Below are 26080 nucleotides of genomic sequence, written 5' to 3' on the forward strand. Positions count from 1 at the left end.
TGTCTACCTGCCACATGTCATTTATCTACAGGGTGAATGAGAACTCCATCAACAAAATTTATAAATTTATTCAGAGATATTTTCTGAGTATTTTGGTGTAATGGACCTATAATCTCCTGAGGCTCACTACAGGGTATTTGTCTATTGTTTCATTTCTTAATTCCATTTATTCTTGTATCTGTATAGCACTGAAAATATCTGGACAACAGTGCAAATTTTGTTTTGAAACAAACTAGCTCTATTCACTCCTTGTACTTGCTGTGGATAACTTTAATGCTCACTTTACTCTTCATATCCCAAGCTTGAATTAATTGTTGCTCAGTTCTGCCTTAGGGTTGTTTTTTCCACAGTGTTAGCTGTACTTTAATGGAGATACACAGATGTATGGACAGGTTTACTGATAAAGAGTTAGTTAGTCTGTACCTTGAGCATGGATATATTGAATGGAATGGGAGAGTAGCATAATGATACCATGCTGAGCTGTTCTTGGAGTAATGGAAACTTCACAGTGCTTTTGTATTTGATGATATTACATTGTGTTTTTTGCTGTACTTTCAGTTATAGCACATTACAGGCTCTTTTACTATTGTGATAATATTTTTGTAGAATCAAATGTAATTAGGTTCACAAACTGAACAAATAATAATTACATTACTGCTTTATAATGAGCCACAAGAAACCGTGAATTCCTAACACCAGAATACTCAGAAGGTATCTCTGAACAACCTCTGAAATTTTGTGACTGGATGGTCACATGTCTTAACTTTGGATTGTATGATTACATTTTCTAACCTTATGAGTAAATAATGGTTAATTAGGTCCATTATTTTATTCTCCTCCATGCCTGACAGGTTGACTGAAAGAATTACAAAATTATTCATTTCCTTAATGTTCTCTGCTCTTTGTCAAACTGTTTTTCAATTCTGTTTGCTTTCCACTTTGTTTCGTTTTGTTTCTATCTACATACTTTCACATTCACGTATAATGTTTCATTATTCCACCTGCCATTTCTTGATTATTGTCTCTTACTTAAATAAATTACTGCTTATAGAAGCCCCCAAAACATTATCAACATAAGAAATGCTATGAGTTTTATTCTCTTTTCCAGTTTGTCAAATGTGGTCCAACATATACCGTGGTAGGCACCAGTGAGAATGCTGTGTACTTCTGGGGAACAAGATTTTTTGCACCTGCTGGCATGGTACGTTCTTTTAGGATTAAAGATGTGTAGGAAATACTTTGTATACTTATCACTGAACACTGGAAATTAATTGTGATTAAAATTATTATTTGTATGCTCTGACAGTCTGTCATTGTAAAAGATTAGTTATGTGCTTTATATACTTTACTGTAACTCTTAACTTTAAAAATGAACAAAATAAAAGATTCCGATGGCTAGTAGGCTACTGGATATGGAAACCAAAGGAATCTCAAACAAAAATGTCAAAAATACTGATCAAACATGTTCAGTGATTAATGGCTAAGAATAGTGAATATAGAAGAAACTTCTCATAACTGTACTTTGACACGGGCAAGATAATTTTTATGCCGCATGTCAAGGAAAATTTGGAAAACATTTTTTTAGTAAATGGTTATAAAACTGTCTTGAAGTGCTTTTAGACTGCAGCCTAGTTTATAATTTAGAATCGTACTCTAGTTCCATGAGTTCTATATGTAATGAATGATTTACTGAAGTCATATACACAGGCAAAATTTTTCACCTTTGCATGCGTTTTGTTGGTGAACAGTTTGTCAAATTTGGTCTGAAAATTTCTTAGAACTGAAGTTCACCAAACTAGAATTATAATAGTTCTTGAAGATAAATGTGTTATTTTGTGCTGCAACCATATTATAATACATGTTGTAATTATATTTGGTAAATTACTGGGTGGGTAGGCTGGACTTTAGGTAAAGGATCACTCCCTTGGATTTTTGATCAACATGGTTGTTGTAATTTTCCAGATAATTTCCTGCAAATGTCACATTAAATTTAATTTCTTGACTGGTTTAGTAGTTTATGCCACAATAAATGTTAAAGAAATAACAGCCATAAAGAGATAGAGGTTCTTCCATGTGACATTAGAAACAGTTGGACTTATTTTATTCAACATGCACATCCAGATTGTGGATGTACACAAGGGAAACGAAACGTCCCATTACTGACCCTTGACGTATGCTATAGTTGACTGGGCATTCTTCTGACAGGTATTACAAGACTATTTATGTTTTTGTCTACATGCCTAATGGACACTTTTTGCTTGCAGTCATTGAGAAATGAACAGATCCGTTCATTAGCCAGTCCCCTAATGCCATAGTACTCAAGCTTTTTTAGATTCTGTGATTAACCATGTCAAAAACCTTAGATAAGTCTAACAATATACCTGCCATTTGCTTTGTTTTGTCAATGGCTTTTAGAGCAGTGGTTATGCATTCATAGGTTTGCTGTCTCAGTTGATTTCTTACTTTGGAAACCATGTTGAGATACAGCAAATACTCCATTTTTGTTTATGAACTTTATTAACTTACTGTACATTATTTTTCCCAGTGCTTTGTAAAACAGGATGTTCACGTAATGGGGTGTTAGTTTATCACTTTACCTTTATCACCAGCTTTGAATATTGGAATAGCTTTGCATGTTTTTAGCTGATCAAGAAAGAAGCCCATCTCTGATGAGCAGTTACGTATGTAAGTGAGAGGGTCAATAATACTTTGGAGGGAGAGCTGTAAGATTCTGTTGGGTATGCAGTCAACTGCTGCGGAGTATGCTGCTTTTAGACATGTAACACTCTTGATTGTTTCCTCCCTCTTCACATGATCCACAGACACTGATAATTTACAGCTGTTTATCTTCCCTGTTGGCTGCTGATTTCCAACAACATTAGGTTTTTTTAAACTTTTAGCTATTCCAATGAAATAACTGCTGAGCATATTTTCTGTTTCACTTGTTTCTGTAAAATTTTTATTGTCATGTAACAAGACAATGTTATCATTGATTTTCTTGTTTTTGCTTGTTGCTTTTTTTTGTATGATGTCCCACAAAGCTTTTACTTTACTTGTAGAATTTTTAATATTCATATCATTGTGCATTTTTTTGCCTGTTTCATGACCTTTTGTCGAATTTTTGTGTATGTTTTGTAGTGAGTATGCATTCTTGCTGTGACATTATTGTCCTTGGAGATTTGATACAGTACAATTTTCTTCTGATGAGAAGTTCTAATTCCTTTAGTAATCCACCCTTGACTCTTGCATTATTTCTGATATTTATCATTTCTAGGGGAAAGGCTGTATTAAAATGCTGTATCAGTTCTTCTAGAAATATGTTGAATTTTGTACCAATACTTTCCATTTATGCACAGCAGAACAGTCTTCATTGTACGGTAATGGATTAAAGAAATTTATGCTTTTCTGACAGAAGATCCTATATTTAAACTTAGGTATGTTGTTGTTTGCCTGCCCTCCTTCAGTGGTGATGCTCATTATTAAAATTTTGCGTCCACTGAAACCTATGCTTAACACTTTTACAGACCACTTAAATTTCTCTTTATCAGTCAGGATTTGATTGAAGGCTGTCTGAGTGATTGCTGCAAGGCTTACTGTGGGAGTAGGTTTTGTGATCTGAGAGACTGACATGAGTGGCTCTCTGTTTATAATTACTGAGAAGGTCTATGTTAAAGTCACCACAAATTATTACATCATATATTGTTGCATTTACTTTATTAAGGAACAATTCCATTTTTTGTAGAAATACCTCAAACTTTTCTGGTAGGGAATGGTATACCACAGCCACTATCAAATTTAATTTAGGAACTTTTATCACTGCTGTCTCCAAGCCTTTTCACAACTTTGATGTGTAATATTAGCTATGTTAGTAACTTCTATATCATCTTTGGCCAGTTTGTGGATTCCCCCATAGTGGCTAATTGGTTTATAATAGCAGTCAACCAGAGATAAATGTTGTAGGGAAACATATTATGTTAAGGTATTATCAAGCTTGTGCACAGAAAGACACATTACAGGAATCTCTTTTAGTTCATGGATTATTAGCATATTTAAATCTTCAACTTTTTTGTGTAGGGCCTGAACATTTTTGTGAAAGATCTTCATTCCTGAAGTTGAGGGAATATCTACACTACCACTTACCTTCATAGCTTCTGGCAATAAAACATTCCCTTGAATAACTTAGCTGTCTCATGTTCCTTCTAACTGGCTATGCTGAACCATCTCCCACTGCTGGGGTGGTTGCAGTTTCTGTTGGTGAGGTTGGTGTTAGTCCTTGTGACATTGTTGCTATTGAAGTTTCTTCTGATGCATGGATGGTTTCAATTGAGGTTGCAGGTTTTGTAACAGCATGTGATTTTTCAATCATTGGGACGTTATTTTAAGACAAATGAAACAGATTTTTAGATGTACTGATTGACATCTTGAACTTCTCTTTCCTCTGTGTAGTTTGTTAGCTCTAGATTGTTGTTAATTTTTCAGATATCTTCTTTTCTATTACCCTGAACCTCTGACCATTTGTAGTCCGCAATGTTCCGGTTACTGTCTTTCCTATGCTTTATGCGTTTTTCCCACTGATCAGTTATAGTTTGTACTGTTTTAGTGATTGTCTTTGCTATGCCTTCTGCTTTCTCCTTTGTTATTCTCATGCCCATAGTTTTCTAAGACTTAATTAACACTTGGGATTCTTACTTTGTTATCACTAATAAGTAAAAAGTGTGTTTCAGACATCTGTTTCTTTCCATCTCTGTTTAAATGGAAGCCCTGTAAAGTAATATTGTTTCAACCTAATGCTTCCATTTAAATATTAACAGCAATTCTCCATTTGCTTTCATTTCTTAACTCATTGATTTTCTGTACCATATGCAATTTGTTCCCTCTGGTTTTTAGTTTAGATGTCGTACGACATGTTATTTTGGGATAGGATGGATTATTACATTCATTTAATGGCTAAGTTTCAGTACAGTTTCTAATGCTTTTTAACCTAATGCAGCTGATTTCGTATGATCTATAAATAAAGAAGATACTTCATTGAAAACCAGAAGTGCTGTCTCATCAAAAGGTACAGAACATTCCTAGCTTTCAGAATGAAATTCATTCCTACCTTTTAGTGAGTCATTTCCTTTATTCCCTAATAATTCGTAACTCTCAACCAAAACTTTCCACACACTATTATACAGCTGATTTCAAGGAATTTACATCAGCAAATTCATTTTGAAGTACTTTGTACAACTGTGGATCATCAACAGTGTTCTCTCAGATGTGCATATAAGTAATCATATAAAGCTTAACCCCCCATGAACCATGGACCTTGGCGTTGGTGGGAAGGCATGCGTGCCTCAACGATACAGATAGTCGTACCGTAGGTGCAACCACAATGGAGGGGTATCTGCTGAGAGGCGAGACAAACATGTGGTTCCTGAAGAGGGGCAGCAGCCTTTTCAGTAGTTGCAGGGGCAACAGTCTGGATGATTGACTGATCTGGCTTTGTAACACTAGCAAAAACGGCCTTGCTGTTGTGGTACTGCAAACGGTTGAAAGCAAGGGGAAACTACAGGCATAATTTTTCCCAAGGGCATGCAGCTTTACTGTATAGTTAAATGATGATGGTGTCCTCTTGGATAAAATATTCCGGAGGTAAAATAGTCCCCCATTCGGATTTCCGGCCAGGGACTACTCAGGAGGACGTCGTTATCAGGAGAAAGAAAACTGGCATTCTACGGATCGGAGCGTGGAATGTCAGATCCCGTAATCGGGCAGGTAAGTTAGAAAATGTAAAAAGGGAAATGGATAGGTTAAAGTTAGGTATAGTGGGAATTAGTGAAGTTCGGTGGCAGGAGGAACAAGACTTTTGGTCAGGTGAATACAGGGTTATAAATACAAAATCAAATAGGGGTAATGCAGGAGTAGGTTTAATAATGAATAAAAAAAATAGGAGTACGGGTAAGCTATTACAAACAGCATAGTGAACGCATTATTGTGGCCAAGAAGCCCATGCCTACTACAGTAGTACAAGTTTATATACCAACTACCTCTGCAGATGACGAAGAAATTGATGAAATGTATGAGGAGATAAAAGAAATTATTCAAATAGTGAAGGGAGACAAAAATTTAATAGTCATGGGTGACTGGAATTCAAGCGTAGGAAAAGGGAGAGAAGGAAACATAGTAGGTGAATATGGATTGGGGCTAAGAAATGAAAGAGGAAGCCGTCTGGTAGAATTTTGCACATAGCATAACTTAATCATAGCTAACACTTGGTTCAAGAATCATGAAAGAAGGTTGTATCCATGGAAGAATCCTGAAGGTACTAAAAGGTATCAGACAGATTATATAATGGTAAGACAGAGATTTAGGAACCAGATTTTACATTGTAGGACATTTCCAGGGGCAGATGTGGACTCTGACCATAACCTATTGGTTATGAACTGTGGATTAAAACTGAAGAAACTGCAAAAAGGTGGCAATTTAAGGAGATGGGACCTGGATAAACTGACTAAACCAGAGGTTGTACAGAGTTTCAGGGAGAGCATAAGGGAACAATTGACAGGAATGGGGGAAAGAAATACAGTAGAAGAAGAATGGGTAGCTTTGAGGGATGAAGTAGTGAAGGCAGCAGAGGATCAAGTAGGTAAAAAGATGAGGCTAGTAGAAATCCTTGGGTAACAGAAGAAATATTGAATTTAATTGATGAAAGGAGAAAATATAAAAATGCAGTAAATGAAGCAGGCAAAAAGGAATACAAACGTCTCAAAAATGAGATTGACAGGAAGTGCAAAATGGCTAAGCAGGCATGGCTAGAAGCCAAATGTAAGGATGTGAGGCTTATCTCACTAGGGATAAGTTAGATACTGCCTACAGGAAAATTAAAGAGACCTTTGGAGAAAAGAGAGCCACTTGTATGAATATCAAGAGCTCAGATGGAAACCCAGTTCTAAGCGAAGAAGGGAAAGCAGAAAGATGGAAGGAGTATATAGAGGGTCTATACAAGGTCGATGTACTAGAGGACAATATTATGGAAATGGATGAGGATATAGATGAAGATGAAATGGGAGATACGATACTGCGTGAAGAGTTTGACAGAGCACTGAAAGACCTGAGTCGAAACAAGGCCCCGGGAGTAGACAACATTCCATTAGAACTACTGACGGCCTTGGGAGAGCCAGTCCTGACAAAACTCTACCATCTGGTGAGCAAGATATACGAGACAGGCGAAACACCCTCAGACTTCAAGAAGAATATAATAATTCCAATCCCAAAGAAAGCAGGTGTTGACAGATGTGAAAATTACTGAACTATCAGTTTAATAAACCACAGCTGCAAAATACTAATGCGAATTATTTACAGATGAATGGAAAAACTGGTAGAAGCTGACCTCAGGGAAGATCAGTCTGGATTCCGTAGAAATGTTGGAACACGTGAGGCAATACTGATCTTACGACTTATCGTAGAAGAAAGATTAAGGAAAGGCAAACCTACGTTTCTAGCATTTGTAGACTTAGAGAAAGCTTTTGACAATGTTGACTGGAATACTCTCTTCCAAATTCTAAAGGTGGCAGGGGTAAAATACAGGGAGCGAAAGGCTATTAACAATTTGTACAGAAACCAGATGGCAGTTATAAGAGTCAAGCGACATGAAAGGGAAGCAGTGGTTGGGAAGGGAGTGAGACAGGGTTGTAGTCTCTCCTCAATGTTATTCAATCTGTATATTGAGCAAGCAGTAAAGGAAACAAAAGAAAAATTTGGCATAGGTATTAAAATCCAGGGAGAAGAAATAAAAACTTTGAGGTTTGCCGATGACATTGTAATTCTGTCAGAGACAGCAAAGGACTTGGAAGAGCTGTTGAACGGAATGGACAGTGTCTTGAAAGGAGGATATAAGATGAAGATCAACAAAAATAAAACAAGGATAATGGAATGTAGTCGAATTAAGTCGGGTGATGCTGAAGGAATTAGATTAGGAAATGAGACACTTAAAGTAGTAAAGGAGTTTTGCTATTAGGGGAGCAAAATAACTGATGATGGTCGAAGTAGAGAGGATATAAAATATAGACTGGCAATGGCAAGGAAAGCATCTCTAAAGAAGAGAAATTTGTTAACATCGAGCATAGATTTAAGTGTCATGAAGTTGTTTCTGAAAGTATTTGTATGGAGTGTTGCCATGTATGGAAGTGAAGCATGGACAATAAATAGTTTGGACAAGAAGAGAATAGAAGCTTTCGAAATGTGGTGCTACATAAGATTGTTGAAGATTAGGTGGGTAGATCATGTAACCAATGAGGAGGTATTGAATAGGATTGGGGAGAAGAGAAGTTTGTGGCCCAACTTGACTAGAAGAAGGGATCGGTTGGTAGGGCATGTCCTGAGGCATCAAGGGGTCACAAATTTAGCATTAGAGGGCAGCGTGGAGGGCAAAAATCTTAAATGGAAACCAAGAGATGAATACACTAAGCAGATTCAGAAGGATGTAGGTTGCAGTAGGTACTGGGAGATGAAGGAGCTTGCACAGGATGGATTAGCATGGAGAGCTGCATCAAACGAGTCTCAAGACTGAAGACCACAACAACAACAACAAAAATAAAGCTTAAGATAATTTGAACCACAACAGCATCATCTGTTTTCCCGAGATTCTCTCCCTTCCTGCAAGTAACGTTCGCAGACTTGCAAATATCCTTTTTTATTCTTATTCATTTTCTTTTTATACTCATATGCAATGGATCTATACTGCAAACATGTTGCTCAAGTGTGGCACTGGAGATACTATTAAGTATGTAGCAAACACTCAGACATCCTGATGAAGGGGAGCTTACCGAGCCCCTCCCCCTGCTGTGCCCTTATGATCTGGAGTTCAGAGTTTCTGTTTACATATTTTGTAATAACTACCAATTTTAACAAAGAGATAGAGGGGCTGGCCAGTACTTACCTCAGCTCAGTACAGCCGACAGATACACATAAAACAGAACTGAAAATTTATGTTCCTAACTTTCGGAACAAATGTTTCTTCATCGGGGAGGAGAGAGGGGAAAGAAAGGGAAGAAGGGAAAGGAGATTCATTTACTCACAACCCAGGTTATGAAGCAACAGGGAAAGGAAAATAGGGAGGGTAGCAAGGATGGAGGCATGGTTGTCAGAGGGAAGCCAAAGATATTCTACTGTAAGTACTGTGCCAGCTTCAAACCAAAGAGGATGCATACAGAAGTAAAGAGGTATATAGTATAAAGATAAACACAACTATGTAGGATGAAAAGATGAAAAGATGCGTGAATGGCTAAGAGGAAAGGGAAAGAGGAGAAGACTGAAGAGTGAATGGGAGTGAGGTGGTTTAACGTAGGTTCAGTCCAGGGGGATGACGGGATGAAAGTATGTGTTGGAGTGCAAGTTCCCATCTCCGCAGTTCAGAGGGACTGGTGTTGGGTGGGAGAAGCCAAATGGCACATACGGTGTAGCAGGTTCCTAGGTCCCTGGAATTATGCTGGAGGGCATGCTCCGCTACTGGGTATTGGGCATCTCCTAGGTGGACAGTTCGTTTGTGTCCGTTCATGCGTTCAGCCAGTTTAGTTGTTGTCATGCCGATGTAAAAGGCTGTGCAGTGCAGGCATGTCAGTTGATAAATGACGTGTAGTTTCACACATAGCCCTGCCTTGAATTGTGTATGTTTTACCAGTAGCGGGGCTGGAGTAGGTGGTTGTGGGGGGATGCATGGGGCAGGTTTTGCAGCGGGGTCGGTTACAGGGGTAGGAACCGCTGGGTGGAGAAGGTAGTTTTGGAATGTTGTAGGGTTTAACAAGGATGTTACGGAGGTTACGGGGGCGACGAAAGGCAACTCTGGGTGGTGTGGGGAGAATTTTGTCAAGGGATGATCTCATTTCAGGAGTTGACTTGAGAAAGTCACATCCCTGGCGGAGTAATTTGTTGATGTTTTCGAGGCCAGGATAATACTGGGTGACAAGGGGATGCTTCTGTGTGGTTTGGGGGTAGGAACATTGTTGTTGGACGGGGAGGAATGTATTGGTTGGGAAATCTGCTTGTGGACAAGGTCTGCAGGATAGTTGCGGGAGAGGAAAGCACTGGTGAGGTTATTGGTGTAATTGTTGAGGGATTCATCACTGGAGCAGATACGTTTGCCACGAATACCTAGGCTGTAGGGAAGGGAGCGTTTGATGTGGAAAGGATGGCAGCTATCAAAGTGAAGGTACTGTTGTTTGTTTGTGGGTTTGATATGGACAGAGGTGTGGATGTGAGCTTCAACAAGATGAAGGTCAACATCCAGGAAGGTGGCTTGGGTTTTGGAGAAGGACCAGGTGAAATTCAGATTCGAAAAGGAGTTGAGGTTATGGGTGAAATTAAGGAGTTTCTTCACCATGAGTCCAGACCACAAAGATGTCATCTATAAACCTGTACCAGGCCAGGGGAAGCAGCTGTTGGGTCTTCAGGAAAGCCTCCTCCATGCGGCCCATGAACAGGTTGGCATAGGATGGAGCCATCCTGGTTCCCATGGCCGTTCCCCTGATTTGTTTGTAGGTCTGGCCTTCAAAAGTGAAGTAATTATGGGTGAGGATGAAGTTGGTAAGTGTGATAAGGAACGAGGTTTTTGGAAGATCTTCGGGTATGCGTTGGGAGAGGTAGTGCTCAAGGGCAGAGAGACCATGGGTATGTGGGATGTTTGTGTAAAGGGGTGTAGCGTCTACGGTGACAAGAAAGGTTTCAGGTGGGAGAGGAGTGGGAATGGATTTGAGGCATTCTAGGAAGTGGTTTGTGTCTTTGATGTAGGATGGGAGTCTGCGAGTGATAGGTTGTAGGTGCTGGTCTACCAGAGCTGAGATACGTTCGGTTGGGGCTTTGAAGCCTGCTACAATGGGACGGCCAGGATGGTTCTCTTTGTGGATTTTGGGTAATAGGTAGAAGGTAGGGGTACGTGGCTCAGGTGGAGTGAGTAAGTCTATGGAAGCCGTTGTGAGGCCTTGTGAGGGACCTTGGATTTTTAGGATTTTTTGCAGCTCAGTCTGGATGGAGAGAATGGGGTCCTGGGTAACAGCTTTGTAGGTTGGGGTGTCAGAGAGTTGACGCAGTCCTTCTGCCACATACTCCACACGGTCAAGTACGACTGTTGTGGAGCCTTTATCCGCCGGGAGGATGACAATAGAGCGGTCTATTTTCAGCTCCTTAGTGGCACGGGATTCAGCTGGGGTGATGTTGGGGGTTGTCGGGATGTTCTTCAAGAAGGACTGGGAGGCAACACTGGATATGAGGAATTCCTGAAATGTCTGCAAGGGATGGTTTTGGGGGAGGGGAGGAGAATCCCTTTGAGAAGGCAATCAGAACTGTTCTAGACAGGATTTAACGCTGGGTCTAGTATTTGGGGGCTGTGTTTGGTTAGTGAAGTGATATTTCCAGTTGAGGTTCGGGGTGAATGAGAGGAGATCTTTAACCAGGGCAGTGTGGTTGAATTTAGGTGTGGGGCTAAAGGTTAAGCCTTTTGATAGAACAGATGTCTCTGGTGGAGAGAGGGATCTGGATGAGAGGTTTAGGACTGAATTGGGACTGGTGATATGCGGCATTTGACTGTGGTTATAGTTGAGATTTGGTCTGTGTGGGGTATGTGCTGGGATGGGGAGATTGAGTAGGGTGGCTAGGCTAGGTTTGTTGGCTATGAGGGGGGTTTGTTGAAGGTTCTGTTGTGGTTGGTGTTTGTGAGGGATAGGGAGAGGGACCCCACTTCTTAGGTGTTGCACTAGCACTGTGGATAGTTTTTTCAGGTGGTGTGTGGCATGGAACTCAAGTTTGTAGCTGGCTTCTAGGATGATGTTCCTGAGTGTGTTCTCCAAGCGAGGGTTTGAGAGGTGGAGGACTTTGAAGAGAGATAGGAGCTGTTGGGAGTGGTGGTTACATGAAGTAGTGTAGAGATCCAGGACAAGTTGGGTAAGGGCTAAGGATTGAAGGTTCTGGAAGTCCAGGAGAGACTGGTGGAAGGAGGAATTACACCCAGAGATGGGAACTTTTAAGGTAAGCCCTTTAGGGGTAATTCCAAAGGTTAAGCAGGACTGGAGGAAAAGTATGTGGGATTGCAGTTTGGCTACGGTGAATGCATGTTTCCGGAATGAATGTAAATAATGTAGTATAGGATTAGGGTACATAGTGGGTAACTGGTGGGTAGGGAAATTAAATAACTAAAGTTGAAATAGTAATCATAAGAAGGAATGAAACACGGAGGGAAGGACGAGAAGGAAAGAAATTGTGTTGGTAATGTTCAGTACCAAAGGAAGACCACTAAATAAGAAAAATACGGAAAAAGTTAACCAGACCAAGCAAGTATGTCCAGATCAGGGGAAAAGAACACACGTTGCTCAAAAACAGAGATAGCGAGTGGCGAAAAAAGATTGCGCGTGCCGCAAAAGCGATCGCGCGTGCCGCAAAAATGATCGCGCGTGCCGCAAAAAAGATCGCGTGTGGCACAGAAATGTCCCAAAAAAATGTTCTTGTGGCAGAGAAAGATAGCCAATGGCACAAAAATATCGCCAGCAACAAGAAATTGACGGAAATGGATGATACTGGTAGGTGTGGAAGAGATTGTTGACAGTGATTGTTGGCTGGGAAACAGCGAATAACAAACGTTTAAACTATGGAATGTTGAATAAATAAATCAATAAATAAAAAAGAGAAGAGGACTATAAACGGAACAAGATAATACGAGGAAGATGAAACTAGCACAGTTGGTGACGAAAATATTTATTTATGTATATATAAAACACTGAAGAAGAGAAAGTGTTAAGATGACAGACGTAAGTGATAGCTAACAAAAGGGACAAAACAATGTAGGATGTGGACCATATAGGTGATCTAAATGATTAATGGAAAATCTCATATAAAGATGTGAAACAAATACTAACAAAGAGATAGAGGGGCTGGCCAGTACTTACCTCAGCTCAGTACAACCGATAGATGCACATAAAACAGAACTGAAAATTTATGTTCCTAGCTTTCAGAACAAATGTTCCTTCATCGGGGAGGAGAGAGGGGAAAGAAAGGGAAGAAGGGAAAGGAGATTCAGTTACTCACAACCCAGGTAATGAAGCAACAGGGAAAGGAAAATAGGGAGGGTAGCAAGGATGGAGGCAAGGTTGTCAGAGGGAAGCCAAAGATATTCTACTGTAAGTACTGTGCCAGCTTCAAACCAAAGAGGATGCATACAGAAGTAAAGAGGTATATAGTATAAAGATAAACACAACTATGTAGGATGAAAAGATGAAAAGATGCGAGAATAGCTAATGTATGCATCATCCAGACAGTTGCCCCTGCAACTACTGAAAAGGCTGCTGCCCCTCTTCAGGAACCACATGTTTGTCTGGCCTCTCAGCAGATACCCCTCCATTGTGATTGCACCTACGGTACGGCTATCTGTATCGTTGAGGCATGCATGCCTCCCCACCAAGCCAAGGTCCATGGTTCATGGGGGGTTAAGCTTTATAAGATTACTTATATGCACATCTGAGAGAACACTGTTGATGATCCACAGTTGTACAAAGTACTTCAAAATGAATTTGCTGATGTGAATTCCTTGAAATCAGCTGTAGAATAGTGTGTGGAAAGTTCTGGTTGAGAATTACGAATTATTAGGGAATAAAGGAAATGACTCACCGAAAGGTAGGAATGAATTTCAATCTGAAAGCTAGGAATGTTCTGTACCTTTTGATGAGACAGCACTTCTGGTTTTCAATGAGTTATCTTCTTTATTTATAGATCATATGAAATCAGCTGCATTAGGTTAAAAAGCATTAGAAACTGTACTGAAACTTAGCCATAAAATGAATGTAATAATCCATCCTATCCCAAAGTGACATGTCGTACGACATCTAAACTAAAAACCAGAGGGAACAAATTGCATATGGTACAGAAAATCAATGAGTTAAGAAATGAAAGCAAATGGAGAATTGCTGTTAATATTTAAATGGAAGCATTAGGTTGAAACAATATTACTTTACAAGGCTTCCATTTAAACAGAGATGGAAAGAAACAGATGTCTGAAACACACTTTTTACTTATTAGTGATAACAAAGTAAGAATCCCAAGTGTTAATTAAGTCTTAGACAACTATGGGCATGAAAATAACAAAGGAGAAAGCAGAAGGCATAGCAAAGACAATCACTAAAACAGTACAAACTATAACTGATCAGTGGGAAAAAAAGCCTAAAGCATAGGAAAGACAGTAACCGGAACATTGCGGACTACAAATGGTCAGAGGTTCAGGGTAATAGAAAAGAAGATATCTGAAAAATTAACAACAATCTAGAGCTAACAAACTACACAGAGGAAAGAGAAGTTCAAGATGTCAATCAGTACATCTAAAAATCTGTTTCATTTGTCTTAAAATAACGTCCCAATGATTGAAAAATCACATGCTGTTACAAAACCTGCAACCTCAATTGAAACCATCTACGCATCAGAAGAAACTTCAATAGCAACAATGTCACAAGGACTAACACCAACCTCACCAACAGAAACTGCAACCACCCCAGCAGTGGGAGATGGTTCAGCATAGCCAGTTAGAAGGAACATGAGACAGCTAAGTTATTCAAGGGGATTTTTTATTGCCAGAAGCTATGAAGGTAAGTGGTAGTGTAGATATTCCCTCAACTTCAGGGGTGAAGATCTTTCACAAAAATGTTCAGGCCCTACACAGAAAAGTTGAAGATTTAAATATGCTAATAATCCATGAACTAAAAGAGATTACTGTAATGTGTCTTTCTGAGTACTAGCTTGATAATACCTTAACATAATTTGTTTCCCTACAACATTTATCTCTGGTTGACTGCTATTATAAACCAATTAGCCACTATGGGGGAATCCACACACTGGCCAAAGATGATATAGAAGTTACTAACATAGCAAATATTACACATCAAAGTTGTGAAAAGTCTTGGAGACAGCAGTGATAAAAATTCCCAAATTAAATTTGATAGTGGCTGTGGTATACCATTCCCTACCAGAAAAGTTTGAGGTATTTCTGCAAAAAATGGAATTGTTCCGTAATAAAGTAAATGCAGAATACAGAAGTAAAGAGATATATATTATAAAGATAAACACAACTATGTAGGATGAAAAGATGAAAAGCTGCGTGAATGGCTAATGTATGCATGTTTGAAGCTGGCACAGTACTTACGGTAGAATATCTTTGGCTTCCCTCTGACAACCATGCCTCCATCCTTGCTACCCTCCCTATTTTCCTTTCCCTGTTGCTTCATAACCTGGGTTGTGAGTAACTTAATCTCCTTTCCCTTCTTCCCTTTCTTTCCCCTCTCTCCTCCCCGATGAAGGAACATTTGTTCCGAAAGCTAGGAACATAAATTTTCAGTTCTGTTTTATGTGTATCTATCGGCTGTACTGAGCTGAGGTAAGTACTGGCCAGCCCCTCTATCTCTTTGTTAGTATTTGCTTCACTTCTTTATATGAGATTTTCCATTAACTACCAATTTTCGGGGACATAATAAGTTTCTTGTGTCATGTACAAAATTTAGCTTCATGGCATGACACGTCTCAATATCGACTAACCTCATTTATATCAAAAATGGCAATGTGAATTTTAAAATTTTCCCGGCGAATTGACTGTTCAAACAAATTTCGGGCTTGAACGATGACAGGCTGCAAGCCTGAAATTTGTTTGAACAAAAATGGCAATGTTGAACTCTCCCCTCCCCCCCCTCGCCCCATGATAAATTTATGTGGACACACATGAATAATTACAATAGGAAAAGAAGATAATAATGATTGTTAAGAATATTTATTTAGAAAAAGGAAAATACAAATACATCTCTCTTTACACAGTGAACACATTCATGGGATGGAAATAATGGACTAAATGTTGTGTAGTAAAAATATAATACTGATTGTTCAGATCCCTGTCAACACAGTCAAAACTATTGATATAAATATAACACATTCCAATACATCTTACAGTTATATCGCAATCAAATTACATTCAATATTTATCAAAATTTTACAGATTATCCTTGCTCAAAGATTTGGTAAAAATATCTGCTACATTGCTTTCTGAATCTGCTTTACAAATGTCTATAGTTCCATTCATATAACATTCATTCACAGAATGGCAATGTGCTTCCATTTACTTTGAATTTTTAGTAAGGTTAATAATAAATAATTAAAATGTTCAGTATTGGGTGCCCCTGAGTTTTAACAGACTTCTCAGACTTTGCATCAAGAACTTTACATTCACTTGTTTAGTTATTCGTTTCCAGGTTTTATTCTTATTTAAACTTCTGATTTTCTTATCCCTTGCTCACTTCCAATTTCTGACTTGTTGCTATTCGTTGTCTCCTCAAAATTTTGTGTACTGTTAGAAGTTTACATAAATGGAGTTAGTCATGACATAATAATTAAATATATCAGGCACTCTGTGTTTTCTGGCTGACCTTTTCAACTCTTGTTCCTGTTTTTATTTATAATTGCTTGGACACCCTTTGATACCTTTTTCTTCCACTTGCTCATATACTGATCTATTTTCTATGCTTTTGCACTCAGAATCACTAAAATATTCACTCCCTCAATCAGAGTCCCTAATATCAATACATCTGACATTATTTTCCACAGTATAAACATATCTCGCAATGACAACTTTGTTGTTAATCAGTACTCTTTATCCAACTTCACTGTACCCTATTAAAATTCCCAAGTCTACTTAATGACCTCACTTTAACTTTATAAGTTGCTCTGACACTCATACAAAGACCCAAATTCCATAGAACTTAAAATGTTCAACATTAGGTTTCTTCCAAAACAATATTGCACAAGTTTTTCTTTCAATAATATTAGCTAAAGTTCTGCTTTTAAAGGATGCAGCTGCAAAAACCACTTCAGGCCAAAATCTCTTATTTTCTCTCACTTCAGCTGACAGGCATCTTGACATATCAATAACAGATTTGTTTTATCTTTCAGCTGTACCATTTAATTTATGTACACAGGGAGGACATGCATTTAAAGTGATTCCTTTCTGACTTGTAAAATGACACACATATACATTTAAATATTCTTTCCCATTTTCACATCTCAATTTCTTAACAGTTTTCTCAGTTAAATTTTCAATTTCATTAACATATTGCACAAAACAATCATAAACTTGATTTTTAGATAACATGTAGACTCTGTCTGTTTTATTCTAATCATCAATAAAAGTGAGAAAATATCTTTCCCCAGCAAACCTTGAGTTGAGTGAGGTCCATTCAGATCACTATGAATAATCTCTAATGTTTCTGTTGCTTTGCTTCTATTATTTTCAAAAGATAAATTGTGTATTTGCTTTCAATACATACACGATAAATTTTGGATCTAAATTCATTGGCAGTCCATCTGCTAACTGGTGTTTACACAACATATTCAAATAATTAAAATTTACATGTCCAAGTGTACAATGCCATTTGTCCTTTACTACAAGCTATCCACATCACTGACACTATCTACATTAATCTCTTTCTTGTTAATTTTGCTTGTCATTTTACACAGCCTATCTTCTTCCTAAGCAATCACAATTAAATTATAGTCTTTATTAAAAACCTTTGAGATATTGCCTAAAGATACAATTTCATGTTTTTCTGTTACTTTAGCATAGCTAATCAAATTTCTGCCAATGCCTTTGACATAAAATAAATTTTTCATTTCATTTGGAATCATGTCATTATAATCTGTAAAATAATGATATCAATATAATAGAAGGAAACATTCCACATGGGAAATATTATATATAAAAACAAAGATGAGGTGACTTACCGAACGAAAGCGCTGGCAGGTCGATAGACACACAAACAAACACAAACATACACACAAAATTCAAGCTTTCGCAACAAACTGTTGCCTCATCAGGAAAGAGGGAAGGAGAGGGGAAGACGAAAGGAAGTGGGTTTTAAGGGAGAGGGTAAGGAGTCATTCCAATCCCGGGAGCGGAAAGACTTACCTTAGGGGGAAAAAAGGACAGGTATACACTCGCACACACACACATATCCATCCACACATACAGACACAAGCAGACATATTTAAAGACAAAGAGTTTGGGCAGAGATGTCAGTCGAGGCAGAAGTGTAGAGGCAAAGAAGTTGTTGAAAGACAGGTGAGGTATGAGTGGCGGCAACTTGAAATTAGCGGAGATTGAGGCCTGGCGGATGACGAGAAGAGAGGATATACTGAAGGGCAAGTTCCCATCTCCGGAGTTCGGATACGTTGGTGTTGGTGGGAAGTATCCAGATAACCCGGACGGTGTAACACAATGGTCTTCCCACTTGTGCCAAGTGGCCATCTGGAGCCTGGTTTTCTTGTGACTACATTCTCGTGTCCATCACTGCTAGCAATTGTGTAAAATGGCTACATTCCTGTCAAGACTTTCTGCAGTATCACAGAACGAAAATAAAGCTTCTTGTAGCTCTAGCACATGAAGTCATTCAAACTAATTGAGGTGTTGATATTGGCATCTTTGTCACTTTGAAGGCATTTTTGACTAACATCAACTCACCACATCCAATCCCAAAGGTAAGTAATGCTCTCAACTGTTACAGTATTTATTTAAAGTGAACCTCATTTGCATTCTCATAGTGGTGCTACTAGTACCACTCTTATGTGACTGGCACAAAATCAAAACAGACATCACTTTTCCAATGTAGAAATGTCTGCCAACTTACATTTACATTGTACAACTCCTTCTTGCTAATGAAATTTTTTTCTGTCGGTGTTTTACGAAATTATGATCATAATTTCCAGCTGTTTGAAAATGACATGACACACTATTCTTGGAATATGGGTATCACTGTTCTTCTCAGTGCCATGAAGACTATCTCTCAAATTGACATGTCATCCTAGAAAGGAAACAGCCAAAGTAACTGATTTCAAGAAAGTAATGTTTTTAAGACATGACATAATTATCAAGGAAAATGTTGCTGATAACAAGTGTTTTAGTGTCTGTACAATATACTGTTCTCATTTCAGCTTATTATACATTGATGAAATGTATGATAAGATAAAAGAAATTATTCAGATAGTGAAAGGAGACAAAAGTTTAATAGTCATGGGTGGCTGACATTCGATTGTAGGAAAAGGGAGAGAAGGAAACATAGCAGGTGAATATGGATAGGGGGTAAGAAATGAAAGAGGAAGGCACCTGGTAGAATTTTGCACAAAGCACAAATTAATCATAGCTAACACTTGGTTCAAGAATCATGAAAGAAGGTTGTATACATGGAAGAAGCCTGGAGATACTGACAGGTTTCAGATAGATTATATAGTGGTAAGACAGAGATTTAGGAACCAGGTTTTAACTCGTAGGACATTTCCAGGGGCAAATGTGGGCTCTGACCACAACCTATTGGTTATGAACTGTAGATTAAAACTGAAGAATCTGCAAAAAGGTGAGAATTTAAGGAGATGGGACCTGGATAAACTGACTAAACCAGAGGTTGTACAGAGTTTCAGGGACAGCATAAGGGAACAATTGACAGGAATGGGGGAAAGAAATACAATAGAAGAAGAATGGATAGCTTTGAGGGATGAAGTAGTGAAAGCAGCAGAGGATCAAGTAGGTAAAAAGACGAGGGCTAGTAGAAATCCTTGGGTTGTTGTTGTTGTGGTCTTCAGTCCCGAGACTGGTTTGATGCAGCTCTCCATGCTACTCTATCCTGTGCAAGCTTCTTCATCTCCCAGTACCTACTGCAACCTACATCCTTCTGAATCTGTTTAGTGTATTCATCTCTTGGTCTCCCTCTACGATTTTTACCCTCCACGCTGCCCTCCAATACTAAATTGGTGATCCTTTGATGCCTCAGAACATGTCCTACCAACCGATCCCTTCTTCTAGTCAAGTTTTGCCACCAACTCCTCTTCTCCCCAAATCTATTCAATACCTCCTCATTAGTTATGTGATCTACCCATCTAATCTTCAGCATTCTTCTGTAGCACCACATTTAGAAAGTTTCTATTCTCTTCTTGTCCAAACTATTTATTGTCCATGTTTCACTTCCATACATGGCTACACTCCATACAAATGCTTTCAGAAACAACTTCCTGACACTTAAACCTATACTCGATGTTAACAAATTTCTCTTCTTCAGAAATGCTTTCCTTGCCATTGCCAGTCTGCATTTTATATCCTCTGTACTTCAACCACGATCAGTTATTTTGCTCCCCAAATAGCAAAACTCCTTTACTACTTTAAGCGTCTCATTTCCTAATCTAATTCCCTCAGCATCACCCGATTTAATTCGACTACATTCCATTATCCTTGTTTTGCTTTTTTTGATGATCATCTTATATCCTCCTTTCAAGACACTATCCATTCCGTTCAACTGCTCTTCCAAGTCCTTTGCTGTCTCTGACAGAATTACAATGTCATCGGCGAACCTCAAAGTTTTTATTTCTTCTCCATGGATTTTAATACCTACTCCAAATTTTTCTTTTGTTTCCTTCACTGCTTGCTCAATATGGAGATTGAATAACATTGGGGGTAGGCTACAACCCTGCCTCACTCCCTTCCCAACCACTGCTTCCCTTTCATGTCCCTCGACTCTTATAACTGCCATCTGGTTTCTGTACAAATTGTAAATAACTTTTCGCTCCCTGTATTTTACCCCTGCCACCTTGAGAATTTGAAAGAGAGTATCTCACTTAGGATCAACAAAAAAACTTCTGATCATGTTAAACCTAGTAACAAGCAACAGTACTTGCATTCTGACGACACTTTATGTGTCAAACATTCCATGCCATACAGCCTTGGAATTCGAGGCAAATGTACTTGTCCAGGTGCAGAGCTCTTTACAGCAATACACGACCATTCTCACCTCACAGAAACCCCTACAGCCTAGCTCAGAATCAGATTTACTAGGACTTCACTTCCAATCCTGGTACTGCTGTTCCCTCCAAAATCCAACTGAGGAGTACACCTATTGTCACTCAATACTGTTCTCGTCTTCAATGTATTAATTAGCTATTCAACTAGGCACCTTCCTAAAATCATGGCCTGAAATGAAGTCCATTCTGTCTGACATTTTTTCAACCACACTTAGAATAACTTTTTGTCCCCCCCCCCTCCCATCCCCTTCCTCCACCTAGTTTCCTCAGTATTTTGGTTGCTCCTTCTGCACCCATTTCCCTACCCTCTGGCTCCTACCTCACTAACCATCCCTGCTGTAAGACTTGCTCCATGCACCCTCTTACCACCACCTATACCACCCCCATAACTGGCAAAACATATACTATCAAAGGGAGAGCCACTAGTGAAATGACATGTCATGTACCAGCTGTATGTAAACACTGTCTGCTCTTCTACACTGATATGTCCACCATGAAGTTATCATTTTGCATGAATGTGCACAGAGGTGTATACTGAAGAGCCACTTGTGAAATGACACATCTCATGTACCAGGTATGTAAACACAGTTTGGCCTTCTATATTGATATGTCTACCATCAACTTATCAGTTTGGATGAACATGTGCAGAGGGTGTGTACTGGTAACAGACAATGTAACAGACAATGTAACTGTTGCAGGGTATGTCCTACAACAAGGCAGCAGTTGTGATCTCAGTTCCTATTTCACCACATCATCTGAATCCCCCCCCCCCCCCCCCCAAAACATCAGTTTCTCAGAATAACTTAAGTGGGAACCGGCTTTACAACATGTTCTTGGCTCTTATCAGCCACCTGACATTAATTTATATTAATTTCTTTTTAGTTTTATATATCTTTTATTTTGTGACCAGCCTATCGCCCCCCCCCCCCCCCCATTTTCCACCTCACATGTCTACCTTACATAATGCAGTTATCTTTTTGCTCTTGTAAGCTGTTACATGATGTTTCATCAGTAATCTCTGCCTTGCTTATTACCCTACCTTCAACCTTCCCAGGATTCCAAATCTCATCCCCAGCAATCAGTTTTTCCTTTTTATTCTGTGCAGTCAGTCTCCCTTGACATGTGGCACTGGGTGAATTTTCCATAGCTCTCCCCATTTCCTGAACCATGCCAGTAGTTTTCCTTCATTCCCTTTCCTTCTCCTTCCCTTCAAACCTTCTGCCAGAACAAGGAATCACTGATTCTGACAGCTTGCACATTTCCTTAACCTTTATGCATGTTTTCTCCTGCCACCACTTAGTGAGTAGATTTTTTTATCTGTCCAATTACATTTCCAGAAATAGCTTTGAGCATGTTTATAAAAATTCCAGTAACTGCAGCATCTTGTCAATGCAGTTTCAGCAAATGAAACATGTTGTTAAAAAACCATTTTAGGTGAAATATAGGTGAAGTAGACTGTCAGATTCAGTTACCTTGATTACAGAATATGACAAAGCTGCTAAATATAACTTCAATGACCTAAGCAATGAGTTTGCTTCACTCAAAACAAATGAATGGAGACTAAAATTATGACAAAAACATAATTTTGTTCAAGGGATATGTTCTAAAGACTTATCTGTCGCCCTTTTTCTTTTATTTTCAACTAACAGACAGACCTGACTTGCCTGGGTATTCATACTCAAAATTTCCTATTAAAATGGAAAAAAAGTTATGTATGTTTGCAATGTAATATCGAAAATATTTCATTTCCACGTATTCATGAATACACCCTAGAACAATTGGACAAAGAAATATGCATGATGTACAAATGTATAAGAACAGCTGCTCCATATGTCTACAATGCAATTTTTTAAATGTCTCTGTGGCAATGCCTATTCATGGTTATTGTTTTCACCTAGCCCTACTGCAAATTTCATGCATGATGTAGCATTTTGTCACACATCTCAGTGTTTATGATATCATATCTCTTGAACTATATGGTGTACAAAGACATACTTGTGGTGGCACATTCAACGGCATATGTAGATATTGTGTGTGGAATGAGAACAGCATGAATGGTAACAGGTTTGCTTGATTCACAGGGCAGTTTCACAGAGGTGTTGAAAGAACTGAATTTGCAGATTCTTGAAGATTGATGGAAACTACCCTGAGAAAGTCTCCCAACAAAAGTTAAAAGAATTAGTTTTAAATGATGACTCTAGTAATATACTAAATCCCCCTATATATTGCTCCCATAGGGATTGTGGGGAGAAGATTAGATTAATTACATCTCAAACAGACATTTGGACAATCATTCTTCCTATGCTCCATATGTGAATGGAATGGGAAAAAGCCCTAATAATGGATACAGTAGGATGTACCCTCTGCCATCCACTTCACAGTGGTTTGCAGAGTGTAGGTATAGACATAGATGTAGATGTTTCATACCAACCAATCCCTTCTTTTAGTTTAGTTGCACCTCAATTTCTTTTTTCCCAACTTCAGTTTATTTGTTATTCAATCTACCTATCTAATCTCCAGCATTCTTCTACAGCATGACATTTCAAAAGTTTCTGTCTTCTTCTTGCCTAAACTGCCTTTTGTCCACATTTCAATTCCATACCAGGCAACACTCCAAACAAATACCCTCAGAAAAGACATCATAACACTTAGGTCTATATTAGATATTAACAAAGTCCACTTTTCAGGAAAGCTTTTCATTGTATTGCCAGTGTGCATCTTATGTCTCCCATTCTTTGACTACAATCATTTATTTTTCTGCCTAAATAAGAAAACTCATGTACTAATTTTAGTGTCTCATTCCATAATCTCATTTCCCCAAGATCACACGATTAACTTTGACTACATTCTATTGTCCTTGTTTTATTTTTATTGATGTTCATCTCATAATCTCTTTTGAAGACAGAATCCAGTCCACTGAACTGCTCTTCCAATTCATTAGCCATTTCTGGCAGATTTACAATGTCATCAGCAAACCACAATAGTTAGTATGTTGTATTCCTGAACTTCAATTCCTTTTCAAAATTTCTCTTTGGTTTCCTTCACAGCTTGCTCAGTGAACAGACTAAATAACATTGGGGATAGGTTGTGCCCCTGTCTCACTCCCTTCTTGACTACTGGTTTCATTTCCTTTGAGTCTTATAAGTGCTGTCAATTTTCTGTATAAGTTACAGAAACGGTCTTTTGGTTTCTTTATTTTATCCTTGTTACCTTTAAAATTTCAAAGAGTGGAGCCCAGTCCCCATTGTCAAAAACTTTCTCAAAATGTTATAAACATAGTTTTGCCTTACCTTATCATATCTTATAACATAAATTGTAGCTTCAGTATTGCCTTCTGCATTTCAGTATTTCTCTGGAACCTAAAAAGTTCTTCTCCAAGATCCGGCTCTGCTAGTCTTCCAATTTCTGTGTAAATAATTCACATCTGTATTTTGCAAACATCACTTATGGTTTTGTAATATTTACACCTATCAGCACCTGCTATCTTAGGAATTGGTGTTATTGTATTCTTCCTTAAATCTGAGTGTATTTTGCCTCTGCTAAATATCTTGCACACTGGGTAGAATAATTTTGTCATGGCTGGCCCTCCCAAGAATCTCTTATAATTCTGCAGTAATGTCATCTGCTCTTTCATTGCTCTGTCAAATTCTTCTCGAATTACCAAATCTCCCATCTCATCTTCATCATTTCCTCCTCCCTTTCAAAACTAGCTATTTGTTTTGTATAATATTCGTTTCCCTTGTTACAGGCAAACATTGCCTAGCATTCCCCCTGAAATACTCAAAGACCTCTGGTTGCTTCAGTTCATTTAGGTACCATGTCCTTAACTACTTTTTGCAGTTGCTTCAGTTTTAGTCTGCAGTTCAAAACCAATAAGTTATTTTCTACATCCTCCTCTTGATATGTTTTACAGTTTAAAATCTGGTTTTGAAACCTGTATTATCATTATATAATCACTCTGAAACCTTTCAGTGTCCAACTTTCTTACAGGATTCTTACATCAAGTGTTTTTGAAGATTAAGTTATGCTCTGTGTGACATTCCAACAGGTTGCTTCCACTTTCATTCCTTTCCTGTCTCCTGCTCTTTTTTCCATCCTTTATCTACTACCAAATTCTAGTCACCCATCAAAATTAGTGTTTCATCTCACTTAATTATCTGATTAATTTCCTTTGCCTTCTCATATTCCCTTCAATCCATTCATCATCTGTGGAGCTAGTTGGCATAGAAACTTATGACACTTTGGGGTCTGTTGGCTTGGTTTTTTGTCTTTCAGGGCAGTGATAATGCATTCATTATGCTGTTCACAGTACCTAACCAGTCCGCCCCCGGTAGCTGAAATGTCAGCACGACGGACTGTCAATCCTAAGGGCCCGTGTTTGATTCTCGGCTGGGTCAGAGATTTTCTCCACTCAGGGACTGGGTGTTGTGTTGTCCTAATCATCATCATTTCATCCCCATTGACGCGCAAGTCGCCAAAGTGGCGTCAAATCGAAAGACTTGCACCAGGCGAGTGGTCTACCCGACAGGAGGCCCTAGTCACGCGACATTTCAGTACCTAACCCACATTTCTGTTTTCTTATTCATTATTAGACTTACTCCTGCCTTACCCCTTGTGTTGACCTGACTGATACTTATGTTCTTAACACTACTGCACTTCACTAATTCCCACTATATCTCACCTTAACCTAATTCATTTCCCTTTTAAATTCTCTAATGTACCTACCTGATTAAGAGATTGAACATTCCACACTCCAGCCCATAGAAAGCCAGTTTTGTTTCTCCTGATGAAGACATCCTCTTGAGTAGTTATTGCCCAGAAATCCAAATGAGGGACTACTGTAACTCCCAAATATTTTATGTGAGAGGATGGCATCATCATTTAATCATGAAGGAGAGCAGCATGCCCTTGGGAGAAGAAAGTCATGGCTGTAGTTTCACTTTCCTTTCTGTTGTTTACAGTACCAGCACAAGTCATGGCTGTAATTTCACTTTCCTTTCTGTTGTTCACAGTACCAGCACAGTAAGGCCATGTTTGCTAAAGTTACATGACCAGATTGGTCAATCGTGCAGACTGTTGCCCTTGCAACTACTGAAAAGACTGATGCCCCTCTGTAGGAGCCCTGTGTTAGAGTGACTCTTCACAGACACTCCTTTGCCAGCAGCATCTATGGTATGGCTATTGTATCGTTTCATCTATATACCTCATTTAACTAACGTTTTTCAATAATGCTTCATTTGTATTAAAC

General features: G+C 38.7%; 1 protein-coding gene across 2 annotated transcripts in view; it reads left to right on the forward strand.

Annotated features, from left to right (window-relative positions):
- The window catches only part of LOC126474952 (serine/threonine-protein kinase Nek8), a 321061-nt gene that overhangs the window by 248974 nt on the left and 46007 nt on the right, over nucleotides 1-26080 (forward strand). For both annotated transcript variants that reach the window (XM_050102469.1, XM_050102470.1), the window contains one exon: nucleotides 1109-1201. In XM_050102469.1, coding sequence (XP_049958426.1) covers nucleotides 1109-1201 — 93 coding nt within the window. The remainder of the gene's footprint in view (nucleotides 1-1108; nucleotides 1202-26080) is intronic.

Source organism: Schistocerca serialis, chromosome 4 (genome assembly GCF_023864345.2).
Source record: "Schistocerca serialis cubense isolate TAMUIC-IGC-003099 chromosome 4, iqSchSeri2.2, whole genome shotgun sequence".
Taxonomy (NCBI): Eukaryota; Metazoa; Arthropoda; class Insecta; order Orthoptera; family Acrididae; genus Schistocerca; species Schistocerca serialis.